This window comes from Hibiscus syriacus, unplaced genomic scaffold, assembly GCF_006381635.1.
Source record: "Hibiscus syriacus cultivar Baekdansim isolate YM2019G1 unplaced genomic scaffold, ASM638163v2 tig00110332_pilon, whole genome shotgun sequence".
Classification (NCBI taxonomy): Eukaryota; Viridiplantae; Streptophyta; class Magnoliopsida; order Malvales; family Malvaceae; genus Hibiscus; species Hibiscus syriacus.
The window spans coordinates 2,209,699-2,224,567 of NW_024062688.1; the positions used below are offsets into that span (position 1 = coordinate 2,209,699).

Below are 14,869 nucleotides of genomic sequence, written 5' to 3' on the forward strand. Positions count from 1 at the left end.
AGACCTTTCACGTGCCACACATCTCGAACAACTTTAATTGTTCCATCATACATCTTTAATTTGATGGTTCCCACGCCAACGATCTCTAAGGCATGATCATTGCAACTATACACAGATCCTCCTGAGACAGGTTCATAATGATGAAACCATTCTCTTCTTGAGGTCATGTGATATGTTGCTCCCGAATCAATGAGCCATATATCTGTAAATCGTTTTTTTCCTTCCACAGTGGTTGACGCTTCACAGCATATAGCATCTCCATCATCTGAAGTGTTTGCCGTATTGCCTTGTGGATTGGAGTTTTTATTTAGACTCCAACAATCTTTCTTCAAGTGACCCTTCTTTCCACAGTTTTAACACTTTAAATTCTTCTTGCTTCTCGACTTCGATCTACCATGTTTGTGACTGCTGCTTTGGCCACGTTCTGTTGATCTCCCTCTCATCGTTGTCATCGTTGTCAACGCTTCTGCTTGTTGCAGATTTACTTGTCTGTCTTCCTTGTTCTTGCGCCGATTTTCTTCTTGTAGAACAGCAGCTGCAACGTCATCGAAGACTAGACTGGTGACATTACTGTTTGTCAAGTTGATGATGAGTTGATCATATGAATCCGGTAGACTTTGAAGTAGAAGTTCAGCACGTTCTTGTTCTCCTATTTTACAGCTTAAGGATGTAAGCTGAGAAAATAAAGTGTTCAGTGTATTTAAGTGCTCCGTCACTGAAGTAGATTCTGGCATACGGAGAGTGTACAATTTTCTCTTAAGGAAAATTTTATTGTGCAACGATGTGGCCTCGTACAGTTTGGTGAGATGATCCCATATCTCCTTAGCTGTCTTCTTCTCATCGATACTTGACAATACTTCATCTGCTAATGCTAGATGAAAGTTTGCCATATCATTTCCGTCCATTTCGATCCATTTGTTGTCGTTTGTAAAATCTACTGGCCTTTCGCTGATAGCTGCTAGACAATCGTCTTTCCTCAGGATGGCCTTCATCTTCAATTTCCACAATGAGAAATTTCTCCCATTGAACTTTTCAATATCAAATTTCGTTGCCATTGCTTCGTTTACGGATAGCTCCCACTATTTCACTATCGTGAATAGTTCTCTAGAACCTTCAAAGAATGAGTAATAACTTCTTACTTTCTTATGTTGGAGGATCCACCTTTTGGTGGCAACCACAAAGACAATAAGCAGATATTACACACTCTAATCTAGCTCTGATACCAATTGTTGCGGAAGACGGCTATCGGATAGAGCAAAATCGCAACTGATAATTTGAGAAAATAAAAATGAAGATAAAAGAGACACAAAATTTACGTGGAAAACCCCTAAAAATTTAGGGTAAAAACCACAGGCAACGGTAGAAGAATTTCACTATGAGAAAATAGGAATTACAACCTCTCTCGATCTACCAAGAAGAAAACAATGATAATTCTCTCTAAATAAAAAGGAGAAAATAACTTTCAAGAAACTCTCTAAAATCTCTCTAGTATTGGAAGAAAGCTAGAATGCTTTGGGATGGTTTTGAAGCTAAATGAGCTAGGCTATTTATAGTTGAAACCTAAGGACTAATTTGTAAATATCCTAAAGTTTAGGGATTAAATTTATTAATTATCCCTTTATTTTTTCAACAATTTGGTTACTTAATTTTGACTACATTAGCCGCCCAAAACCATTTTTCAAGCCGTCCCATTATTATTTGTTTACTTTCAACACATATGTCATATCATTAGTTTAAAAGACTTTAAACTTAAAGAAAAACAACGTGGTCCTGTGATTAACATTAGTTGTTAATTTTAATTAATTTTTTTAACTCTTTTACTATATGTCACAGCATGATAATTTACATGGTATTTTTGGAGTCTTTTATTTTTATGTTAAAAGTATTAAAAACTTATAAAATAATTTGAAGACCTAAAATTTATTAATAAAGTATTTTATATTTTAAATAATTATATAATAATTAAACATTTAAATAATTATAAATATTTTATATTTCTTTTAATAATTTTCGAGTTGGTGGCTAACATCTTAGTTTTAGTTGAGAGAAGGGTTAAGTGAAATTGTTCAATTAATGAAATGCAAATGAATGAATTAGTAGATCCTGAATCTAATAAGTGCCACTGTGACGACAAGACTCATTAGCCTTTTATTCGGTTCTACGAGGCACCACTGCATTTACTAATTTTCAATTCTCACATTATTTAGATATTAACTTTTTAAATATTTAAATATAACCTTTTAAACTTTAATTTATTAAGATATTATTAGAAATAAGGATTATATATGAGTATCATCATTATTGTCCGACTCGTTCTCATGAGAAAATCGCTTCAGTGACCAAAAATGCCTTATAATATACGATTTTAACCAACTTTTTTTGGATTTTCCAAAATGACCAACAAAATCGCAACGCGAAATAAAAATCGCAACGCGATCCCCAGAATCGCAAATCAGTTTCCAAAATCGCAACGCGATTCTTGACAATCGCAATGCGATAGTACAAATTCGCATTGCGATTTTCAAGAATCGCAACGCGAATATGAAAATCGCAACGCGAACACATAAATCGCAACGCTTATCCGTAAATCGCAACGTGTATCCGTAAATCGCAACGCGTATCCGTAAATCGCAATGCGTATCCGTATATCGCAACGCGTATCCGTAAATCGCAACGATAATCAGTAAATCGCAACGCGTATCCGTAAATCGCAACGCGATTTTTAAAGCGCCATTATAATCGCTACGCGTATTTTATTTTCAAATTACAAAAACGAATATTAAGACAAAATCCCGTAATCGCAACTCATAACCTAAAACCTAAAATCACAACTCAGTCTCATCTCCATCTCTCACTCTCTACGGCAAAATCCGTCCCCATCTCCGAAGATTTCCGTCCCCATCTCCGGCGAAATCCCTCACAACCATTCACGGTCAGAAATCCCTCACAATATTCAGAAATGGAAAATCAACCTCCGAGGGTTAGTTTTTTAATTATTTTATTTTGAAATTTTTGCATTATTGTAGGTTTTTTATATTGAAACTGATGATATGTTTACTGGTCATTTCAATAATAGATTAACCATTTCACTTAGATTTCATTTCGCGTTACGATTCTCTCGTTGCGATTTTCATTTCGCGTTGCTATTCTCTCGTTGCGATTTTCAAGTTAGTATTTGTCTTTGTCTTTGTTCTGTCTTTTGGTTGAAGTAATGCAATCCATTCAAGTTTCAATTTGCAGAAGAGTCGCAACGAGATAATGAAAATCGCAACGTGAAAATGACTATCTGCAACGAGAAAAATGAAAATCGCAACGAGAGAATCGCAACGCGAAATGAAAATCGCAACGAGAGAATCGCAACGCGAAATGAAAATCGCAATGCGATTTTGGTTTCGCGTTGCGATTCTCTCGTTGCGATTTTCATTTCGCGTTGCGATTCTCTCGTTGCGATTTTCATTTCTCTCGTTGCGACAGTCATTCTCTCGTTGCGATTTTCATTTCAACCAAAAGACAAAACAGTGTTGCAAATTTTAGTTTCAAGAATAAACTACTACTTTTTATGTTTATTGTTTTTGGTATATCTTCACAGTGTAGTTTTTGGTATATCTAACTTGGTATGTTTATTGTTTTTGTAGAAATTTTTTTCGGCTTCATTGACATTAAGGAATAAAGTTAGCCTAGCAACTACAATTGCTTCGAAGCTTTCACCTGCACAAAGACAATTGTTTGAGGAAACCTGCTTCGGGCCATGGCTGAGAGTACAGCATCCGGGTGGAGATGCTAATTTGACCCATTTGTGGCTTCAGACCATGACATCAAATCTACCCGACAGTATACAACGTGGTGAGGAAGAGATATGGTTTCATTTTCCACCAGCGTATACTTGTTTTGGGCGGAAGGAGTTCTGCTTAATCACTGGTCTACGATTCGGACACGATGATGTAGGCCGGTACACTCGTCATATCGCCCGCCCATCATGGTTATCCCGGGTGTTTCCGGATGAGTCAATGGAGAAGCCGAACCTACACGTCGACGACCTGAAGAAATTGTTTAATAAGAAAGCTGGTTTCACTCGGATGGATGACGTCGATGTTGTCCGAGTATGCCTTCTACTACTTGTGTATGCCGGCTTTTTAGGCAGAGAGGCCAGACAACCTATTCCTCGGGAGCTAATAATATTGGTAGAGGACCTGAATGCATGGAATCTGTTTCCGTGGGGTTCGTATATATGGAAAGCTACCTGGACTAAGTTGTCTACTGCCTTTGATGACCGCAAAAGTTTGCGTGGCGATGGGTCGAAATACACTTTGTCAGGCTTTGTTTGGGCCTTTAAGGTAAGAATTTCTATATAATGTTTCTAAAATTATAATTAATTATTTAACAATTACTAATTTTGTTATTATATTGTTTATAGATTTGAATATTCGAGGCTTTCCCCAGCATGCGTACATATGCAATAAAAACGTCAAATGATATTCCCAGGGCTATTTCCTGGAAGAGGAAAAATATGTTGGATTGGGAAGACTTAATACCATATGCGACAATAAATAATGTAAGTTAACACAAATACTTTCATATAATATATAAACAAGTTATTAATAGTAGACGTTTAACTTTGTTTGAGTTTTTATATTGTTAGGAGGCCAACATTCCATTACAAAGACTGACACCCACGGAGGAAGAGCTTGCCACTGATTGGTGGCAAGCTAGTCAGAGTTTTTTTGATGGCACGGATGATGAGCATCATCCACTTCCTCCAATTCGAGAGCCATCACCTCACCCAGAGCCATCACCCGATCGACCCGACTATACACCTCTAGAACGAGAGCCATCACCTATCCCGTCACATCATCTTCTGAAACATCATCAAAATCCGTGTATTGACCAATATCAAAGTCTGGATATTGACCAAGACCAAATTTCGAATACTGACTAGTACTCACAATTTTTTCTGTTGGCTCATCATCGTCTAACTGGTCAATACGAAAACCGGAATTTGGTGCTGAAAGTTGATTGGGATTTGGATTAGAGAAAGGTTGTGGGTTTTGAGAAAAACTTAGTTGATTACTACCCGCTACTGACCCAACAATACTACTTCTAGGTTCAACAACATACAATGTAACATCATCTTGTGAAACACTAATGTAAGCAATGAATCGTTCAACATCTTCATTGTCGGTTAACAAATAAACTTTACCATTTCTCTGATAAGATAGCCTAAATCCACTTAGGGGCTCTAAATTCAATTTATTTGAAACACGTAGCATTAGAGTTTCATAAGTTAACTTTTGTAAAGACAATTTTAGTTGAAGATTCATAGGTAAAGGCATATATTGTAAAACACCATGAACATTATCTCATGACCCTCCAAAACACAAATCTATCCAAACATGATCAACATTAGATGATTTCATGGTTGTAAATTAATTTACTAAACAGACGAGCTGCGAAACTAAAACCTGTTGCCGGATTGGGAAGGATGTCGTTGGATATAGGAACGGATGTCGCCGGAGAGAGTGATAGATGGAGATGGAATGAGTTGCGATTTAGGGATTTAGTTTATGATTTGCTGCTGTTGCGTAGTTATATACCCAAAATTTCAGTGTTGTGATTTACAGATTCTCGTTGCGATTTACGGATTATCGTTGCGATTTACAGATTCTCGTTGCGATTTACTGATTATCGTTGCGATTTACGGATACGCGTTGCGATATACGGATACGCATTGCGATTTACGGATACGCGTTGCGATTTACGGATACACGTTGCGATTTACGGATACGCGTTGCGATTTATGTGTTCGCGTTGCGATTTTCATATTCGCGTTGCGATTCTGTAAAATCGCAATGCGAATTTGTACTATCGCATTGCGATTGTCAAGAATCGCGTTGCGATTTTGGAAACTGGTTTGCGATTCTGGGGATCGCGTTGCGATTTTTATTTCGCGTTGCGATTTTGTTGGTCATTTTGGCAAATCCAAAAAAAGTTGGTTAAAATCGTATATTATAAGGCATTTTTGGTCACTGAGGCGATTTTTTCTTATATCATGTAAATTCATTTCTTTTAGACAATTTCTACATTTCTTTAAGAAAATGATTTTTGACTTTTTTATTTTTTATTTTATTTTTTTCATCATTTTACAAAGGTTTAATATAAAAATAAGTGTTCAAATTTTATCTCAAAATACGTTTTAGTGTCTAAAGAATTTTTAGTTAAAAATAGATGTCTAACGTTTTCTTAGTTATACTTTAGGTGCATATCATTTATTTTTTTAAAATTTTTTGATAATAAAAATATTTTTTTAATAAAAAATAAAACATATCTAATTTATTTATAAAAAACTCAAATTTTCATGAAATTATAGAAAACTAAAAAGCTAAAATCTCTCATTTTAATCCCATTGTTAACTGTCGCCGACCATCTCCGACCACCATCGTCATCGCCAAACGGTCACCCACCCGTCGATCAATCGCCATCCTTACCGTCACCTAAAACCCCCAATATCCAAATTCCTAATCCCCAATTTCAATTTTTAACCCAAATGATCATTGTCCATCTTTGGCCATCGTTGTCGTCACCGAACGGTTGAATTTTGATCGGAATAGCACAATGGTTTGAATGGTGGCAACATTGTAGCTTATGAATGTCTGAATCGGTCAGAATCGACGGAGAATGACGACAGAGGCTTAAAATCTGACAAACCTTTGAAATTTCCTCACCAACAAACAGTGACATATTACGACAAAAGGTCAACAGGAGTTTGATTGGGGGTTGACGCCGATGGCGGTGACGATCACCATTGGCCGGCCGACGGCTTAAAATCTATTTTTTAACGAAAAAGTTATTTTTTTTTTAATTTTTAAGTAAATTCTTAAAAATTTCAAAACACGACATGTGTCACCTAACATAAATATTTAACGACGGTTAACATCCGGACACTTAAAAGTATAACATTTAAAATTTTAGACACTTATTTTTAACAATTTTTTTAAGCATTAAAACATAATTCAAGATAAAATTTAAACACTTACTTTTATATTAAACCTTTTACCTACTCTAAAAACCATATGGTTATGTAAATAAATGCGTATCTTCGAAAGACGTGAGTGATATAATAGACCTTTATCCGTACATCAGAAAAGGATATTATTTTCCTATATAACATTTTTAGGTGTCGTTTTGTTAAATAATAAAAGAAAAGGAATTATTAAGTAAATATGGCAAAGTTTTATGCTGTTTAATATGAATTAGAGGCAAAGTTATTGAGCCGGGCAAGAGGTCTACAGGAGAACCCACTTCTAGAAATATCGGTTGGCTTCTCCCAGTTTCTTGCAGCAGCAGAAATACTGAAGAAAGCAAGGTGGCAATTGCCCGCCAAAGTAAACATTGCAAGCTCTCTGTATTTCTTCTTCTTCGTTTCCAAATTCTAATAGAACAAAACAAGATGAGTACCATGAAATTTTGCCGTGAATGGTCAGTTCTCACTTTCCTTTACTCTTTCCTTCGTTTCTTTCATTTACTTTTCTCTGCACCTAAATTTGGTTTGTTTGATTGATGAAGCAACAATATTCTCTACCCCAAAGAAGACAGGGAACATAAGACTCTTCTCTACGCCTGCCGCAACTGCGATCACCAGGTTCTTCTTCTTTATATATATGGCTTAAATATACAAGAAGATGTCCAATAGTGTCTAGCTTTTTTTTTCGTTCTAATTTTATACGTTTGATTTCCTTATTCAAAATGAATGGTTAAACAGTTAACCCGTTAAAAATGTCAGTTATATTTTTTGAGGTAAAATATATAAATAATATTCAAACTTTTAGGACGTTGAATTTGATCACCCTGAAAATTAAATATAAAGTAATTGGAGTTTATCTCGATGGCGGACGGAAGAAACGACAATGAGAGGGAAAGATACTGGCTGGGTTTTGGTTGGAACAAAGCGGGAAATCAGGTGGTGATAACAGTGTGGTGAACGGTGCTCGAGATTGACGCGAAAACTGTTGCGGAAGACAGCTATCGGATAGAGTAAAATCGCAACTAATAATTTGAGAAAATAAAAAATGAAGATAAAAGAGATACAAATTTTACGTGAAAAATCCCTAAAAAATATAGGGTAAAAACCACGGGCAACGGTAGAAGATTTTCACTATGAGAAAATATGAATTACAACCTCTCTCGATCTACCAAGGAGAAAACAATGATAATTCTCTCTAGATAAAAAGGAGAAAACAACTCTCAAGAAACTCTCTAAAATTTCTCTAGTATTGGAAGAAAGCTAGAATGTTTTGAGATGGTTTTGAAGCTAAATGAGCTAGGGTATTTATAGTTGAAGCTTAAGGACTAATCTTATAAATACCCTAAAGTACAATGATTAAATTGTGTAATTTACCCTTTACCAAAAATCAACAAAAATACAACATTTTTGATAATTCCACCATTCGGTGGAATTATATTTTTTTTCTCCCAACTTTCGGTGCAAGTTGCACCAATTTTCAACAATCTCTCACTTGAAGATTCGATTGGAACAATCTTATCTTCACACTATTCTTTCTACCTTGTACCTTCATGTTACTTACGTTTCTGACAGGCCACAGGAAGATCGACACCAGGTAAATTTATCAGCGTTGATCGCATTCGTCATGAAATCTGCTATGTTGTCTTTGGTATGGATCTTCTGCATATCTACTGTCCCTTCTTCCACCTTTTCACGAATGAAATGGTACTGAACTCGTATGTGTTTTGTCCTTGAATGAAATGTTGGATTCCTTGCTAGATGCAAGGCGCTTTGACTGTCACAAAATAGAGAGACATACTCTTGATTGTGCCCAAGCTCCTCCAATAGCATCTTCAATCAAATTGTTTCTTTACTGGCTTGTGTAGCTGCTACATATTCTGCCTTTGTTGTGGATGTAGCCACAATTGACTGTAATTTTGAAACCCAGCTTACAGCTCCACCAGCAATTTTGAACACATATCCTGTAGTAGATTTGCTTTTATCCAAATCCCCTGCATAGTCAGAATCTATATAACCATTGATTAGTAAGTTTGATCATCCGTAACATAATGCAACATTTGAGGTCCCTTTGATGTATCTGAGGATCCTCTTTATAATATTCCAATGCTCTTTGCCTGGATTCGCCATGTACCGACTAACCACTCCCACTGCTTGTGTAATGTCTGGTCTTGTGCATATCATAGCGAACATTAAACTTCCCACTGCTGATGCATACGGTACTCGAGACATCTCCATCATCTCTTCTTCACTGCTAGGACTCATACTGGAGGATAATTTGAAGTTAATATGAAGAGGGGTAGAAATTGGCTTACAATCTTGCATGCTAAATCGTAACAAGATTTTCTTCAAGTAATTCTTTTGTGAAAGCTAAATCTTCCTATTACTTCTGTCTCGGTGAATTTGCATACCTAGAATCTTGTTTGCTGATCCTAAGTCCTTCATTTCAAATTCCCTAGCCAGTTGTGCCTTTAATTCTTCAATATGATCTTTGTTGAGTCCTGCAACCAACATGTCATCCACATACAACAGCAATATAACAAAATTGTTATCACCAGACCTCTTGAAATAAGCACAAGGGTCAGCATTAAGTCTGTTGTATCCAAGGCACATAATGAAGGAATTAAATCTCTTATACCAACACCTCGGCGCCTGCTTTAGACCGTACAGAGATTTGTTCAACCTGCAAACCAAGTTCTTCTTTTCGTCTTCTTCAAAACCTTCAGGCTGGAGCATATAAATCTCTTCTTCAAGATTTCCATGAAGAAAAGCTGTTTTAACATCTAGTTGCTCTAGATGTAAATTCAATATAGCACACATTGCTAAAACTACTCGAACTGTTATTAGTCGAACCACAGGAGAAAATATTTCATTGAAATCAATACCTTCCTTTTGAGCATATCCTTTGACCACCAGTCTTGCACGATACCTCTCAACTTGATCGTCACCATTTCGCTTGATTTTGAAGACTCATTTGTTACCAATTGGCTTCCTTCCTTGTGGTAGTGGCACAAGGTCCCATGTATTATTTTTATGAAGGGCTTCAATTTCTTCTTGCATCGCCATCATCCACAGTGAATCATCTGAGCTGTTTATTGTCTCCTGGTATGTTGATGGCTCACCGTCCTCTGTTAAAAGACAGTATGCAATATTACCTTCTATAACATAATCTGAGTGCCAATTGGGACGTCTTCTCACACGATCTGATTGACGAGTTGTTGGAGTTTCAGAACTCTCTGGTTCTTGTTCATCATGTGCTGGTTCTGCTTCAGAATAATCTCCTTGTTCAACCTCCTTTTCCACATGTATCTGTGTAGTCTCTGACTTTTCAGCGCTATCATCATCTTTTTTTCTTTGTAGTTTATCTTCTACAAAGATAACATCCCTGCTGATGATCACTTTGCGGGCAGTGGAATCCCACAAGCAATACCCCTTTACACCATCAGCATACCCCAAGAATTTGTATTTCCTGGATTCTGGATCCAACTTTGAAATTTCTTGGGCGTTGTACATCACGTACACAATACTTCCAAATACATGGAGATTTGAATAATCAACTGGTTTACCAGTCCACATCTCCATTGGTGTCTTCAGCTCTATTGCAATTGATGGAGCTCTATTCACCAAATAACAGGCGGTATTGACTGCTTCTGCCCATAATGATTTTTCTAGGCCTGCGTCCCTCAACATTGCTCTTGTTCTTTCTAACAAGGTTCTGTTCATCCGCTCTTCCACTCCATTTTGTTGAGGAGTGTTCGCCACTGTGAACTGTCTTTTAATGCATTCTTTCTTGCAAAAGTCATCAAATTCTTCGCTTGTGTATTCTCTTCCATTATATGTTCTGAAATACTTGATCTTATTTCCAGAATCAAGTTCCACCCGCGCTTTGAAGTTTTTGAAAGTTGAAAACACGTCTGATTTCTTCTTAATAGGGTACACCCAACATCTCCTGGAGTAGTCATCAATAAATGAGACAAAGTATTTTGCTTCGCCTAGGGATGTAACTGGTGCTTGCCACACGTCAGAGTGAACCAATTCTAGAACACTTTTGCCTCTAGAATTTGATGTGTTGAATTTCAACCGGTGCTACTTACTTGTTATGCAATGCTCACATAAAGTAAGTGATACATTTGTTAAGCCTGGAAGTAGCTTTTGCTCCACAAGGACTTTCATTCCTTGTTCTGACATGTGTCCAAGTTTCTTATGCCATAGTATTGCAGAATCTGAACTACATGAGGCAACAGAGGCTTCTGCTTCTAGCAATGTCTCTCCCTTCAGCATGTACAAGTTTGCAGCTATCTTTTCACCTTTCAGCACCACAAGCGCTCCACATAACACCTTCATGATTCCTTTCCGTGTTTCAATCTTGTTAGCATTATTATCCAACAATCCGTAGGATAATAAATTTTTCTTCAGACCTTTCACGTGCCGCACATCTCGAACAACTTTAATTGTTCCATCATACATCTTCAATTTGATGGTTCCCACGCCAACGATCTCTAAGGCATGATCATTGCAACTATACACAGATCCTCCTGAGACAGGTTCATAATGATGTAACAATTCTCTTCTTGAGGTCATGTGATATGTTGCTCCCGAATCAATGAGCCATATATCTGCAAATCGTTTTCTTCCTTCCACGGTGGTTGACGCTTCACAGTATAGAGCATCTCCATCATCTGAAGTGTTTACGGTATTGCCTTGTGGTTTGGAGTTTTTATTTAGACTCCAACAATCCTTCTTCAAGTGACCCTTCTTTCCACAGTTGTAGCACTTTAAATTCTTCTTATTTCTCGACTTCGATCTACCATGTTTGTGACTGTTGCTTTGATCACGTTCTGTTGATCTCCCTCTCATCTTGTCATCGTTGTTAACGCTTCTGCTTGTTGCAGATTTACTTGTCTGTCTTCTTTGTTCTTGCGCCGATTTTCTTCTTGTAGAACAGCAGCTGCAACGTCATCGAAGACTAGACTGGTGACATTACTGTTTGTCAAGTTGATGATGAGTTGATCATACGAATTTGGTAGACTTTGAAGTAGAAGTTCAACACGTTCTTGTTCTCCTATTTTACAGCTTAAAGATGTAAGCTGAGAAAATAAAGTGTTCAGTGTATTTAAGTGCTCCGTCACTGAAGTAGATTCTGGCATACGGAGAGTGTACAATTTCCTCTTAAGGAAAATTTTATTGTGCAACGATGTGGCCTCGCACAATTTGGTGAGATGATCCCATATTTCCTTAGTTGTCTTCTTCTCCTCGATGCTTGACAATACTTCATCTGCTAATGCTAGATGAAAGTTTACCATAGCATTTCCGTCCATCTCGTTCCATTTGTTGTCATCTGTGAAATCTATCGGCCTTTCATTGATAGCCGCTAGACACCCGTCTTTCCTCTGGATGGCCTTCATCTTCAATTTCCACAGTGAGAAATTTCTCCCATTAAATTTTTCAATATCAAATTTTGTTGCAATAGCTTCTATTATTGATAGCTCCAACTATTTCACTATCGTGAATAGTTCTCTAGAAGCTCAAAGAATGGGTAATACCTTCTTATTTTCTTATGTTGGAGATCCACCTTTTGGTGGTAACCACAAAGACAATAAGCATATATTACACACTCAAATCTGGCTCTGATACCAATTGTTGCGGAAGACGGATATCGGATAGAGTAAAATCGCAACTAATAATTTGAGAAAATAAAAAATGAAGATAAAAGAGACACAAAATTTACGTGAAAAACCCCTAAAAAATATAGGGTAAAAACCACGGGAAACAGTAGAAGAATTTCACTATGAGAAAATATGAATTACAACCTCTCTCGATCTACCAAGGAGAAAACAATGATAATTCTCTCTAGATAAAAAGGAGAAAACAACTCTCAAGAAACTCTCTAAAATTTCTCTAGTATTGGAAGAAAGCTAGAATACTTTGGGATGGTTTTGAAGCTAAATGAGCTAGAGTATTTATAGTTGAAGCTTAAGGACTAATCTTATAAATACCCTAAAGTACAATGATTAAATTGTGTAATTTACCCTTTACCAAAAATCAACAAAAATACAACCTTTTTGACAATTCAACCATTCGGTGGAATTATATATTTTTTTCTCCCAACTTTCGGTGCAAGTTGCACCAAATTTCAACAAAAACAACGATGGTGGTTTAATGTTTTTTGACGAAGCCTTAAGTCGTTCTTTGCGGTAAACGGTGGCGATTCATGGTGCGAGAGTGGTTGGATTTTGGTCTCCGACAGACAACATTCTCGTTGGTGGCGACGGTGTGACCTACAGACGCCTACAGTGGTTGGAATCATGAATAATATCAACGGTGGATTTTTAGGTTTTCGACAGAGCTTCAAAGGGTTACTCACGACGATCGGTGGCGGTTTACGGTGAATAACTAGAGGGGTTTTGGTTGGACGACAGTGAAGAATGTTTTGGTGATGATAGTGCATGCCACTGTCGGGAAACGACGACAGAAGATGAAGAAGAAGAATGGGGACTTAACAGGGTGATCAAAATGCAACACCCTAAAAGTTTGGGATTATTTATATATTTTGCCCTAAAAAATATGTCTGACATTTTTAATGGGTTAACGATCAAGCTTAACGGTTAGTCACAGCTTGACCTATTGAGTAACAGAATGAAACGTTAGATATCAAATTGGAACAAAAAAATATTAAACATTAAACTGAAAAAATAAACTTAAAAAACAAACATAAATTGAGCACCTTACCTTTTATATATTTAAGCATATATATATATATATATCTTACTTTGCTTAATTATCATATACAAATAGAAACTTAAATCTAATCATTTTTTTGTAAGACAATAGGTAAGATTCTCCTGTCAAAATAAACAATACTTTGTCGTTTAAGTCTCCTCATAAAACCCCAACTTTTGTGTGTTGATCATATTATTAAATTGTGTCCGCAGCGCAGTATAAGGATTGTATTGTATGCGTAAAAAACATGTTAAAGGAGGTTCTCGCTAACATTATATTTATGCAGGAAGTGGCTGATAACAACTGCGTTTACAGAAACGTGGTGCATCACTCGGCCGGGGAGCGGACTCAAATACTGGAGGATGTAGCGTCTGATCCAACTCTTCCTCGGACCAAATCCATCATTTGCGCTAATTGTAAACACGGCGAAGCCGTCTTTTTCCAGGTCAACTTCCTACATGCTTCAACTTTCTCTTATTTCGAAATGTTGGACGTTACTTGAACATTTGTTTGGTTTAGATATTTGCAGACAATATTTTGACTGAGAAATGGTAGGCAAGTTTAACTGGAAATGAGCATTTAATTCATGGAGTAGTATTTAGGATTGTGATTTTGTTTCTTCTAGCGACAACTTCTTGTTTGTGTTCAGGCAACTGCAAGAGGAGAGGAAGGTATGACACTGTTCTTCGTCTGCTGTAATCCCAACTGCGGACATCGATGGAGAGATTGAGTTTCTCCCCATTACTTGGCTCAGGGACTGTCCGAAAGGACGTGAGCAGGATTGCTGTATGCTAAAAATTTCAAATTATCCTACACATTTTCTATTGATAATTTATTTTCGTCTCCCTTAGATTTTTCATAAGTTGGTATCTATTTAAAATTTTAGAAGTTCTTCATTACTAGTATAAAATACTATGTTCGTATGTTATGCTCACACATAGGCATAAATCAACAGTGTGTTCGATTTCGTATTGTTAAGCTAAATAAATAGGTATGAATAAATTTTTTTATGTTCATTTGATAAACAAAAGAATACAAACAAAGGCGAGTTTGCTTCGATTATGTTTACGAATAAATTTATTAATGAATTTGTTTATCGATGCATTCATTTTTGTTCATAAACAAAATTGAAGT

General features: G+C 36.6%; 1 protein-coding gene across 1 annotated transcript; it reads left to right on the forward strand.

Moving 5' to 3' along the window:
* Window positions 1–7,444: 7,444 nt before the first annotated feature.
* LOC120119968 (DNA-directed RNA polymerases II, IV and V subunit 9A-like) lies at window positions 7,445–14,465 on the forward strand. The gene is made up of 4 exons (XM_039139749.1): window positions 7,445–7,473; window positions 7,561–7,636; window positions 14,022–14,180; window positions 14,385–14,465. The coding sequence occupies exons 1-4, from the start codon at window positions 7,445–7,447 to the stop codon at window positions 14,463–14,465; spliced, it is 345 nt and encodes a 114-aa protein (XP_038995680.1).
* The last annotated feature ends 404 nt before the right edge of the window (window positions 14,466–14,869 follow it).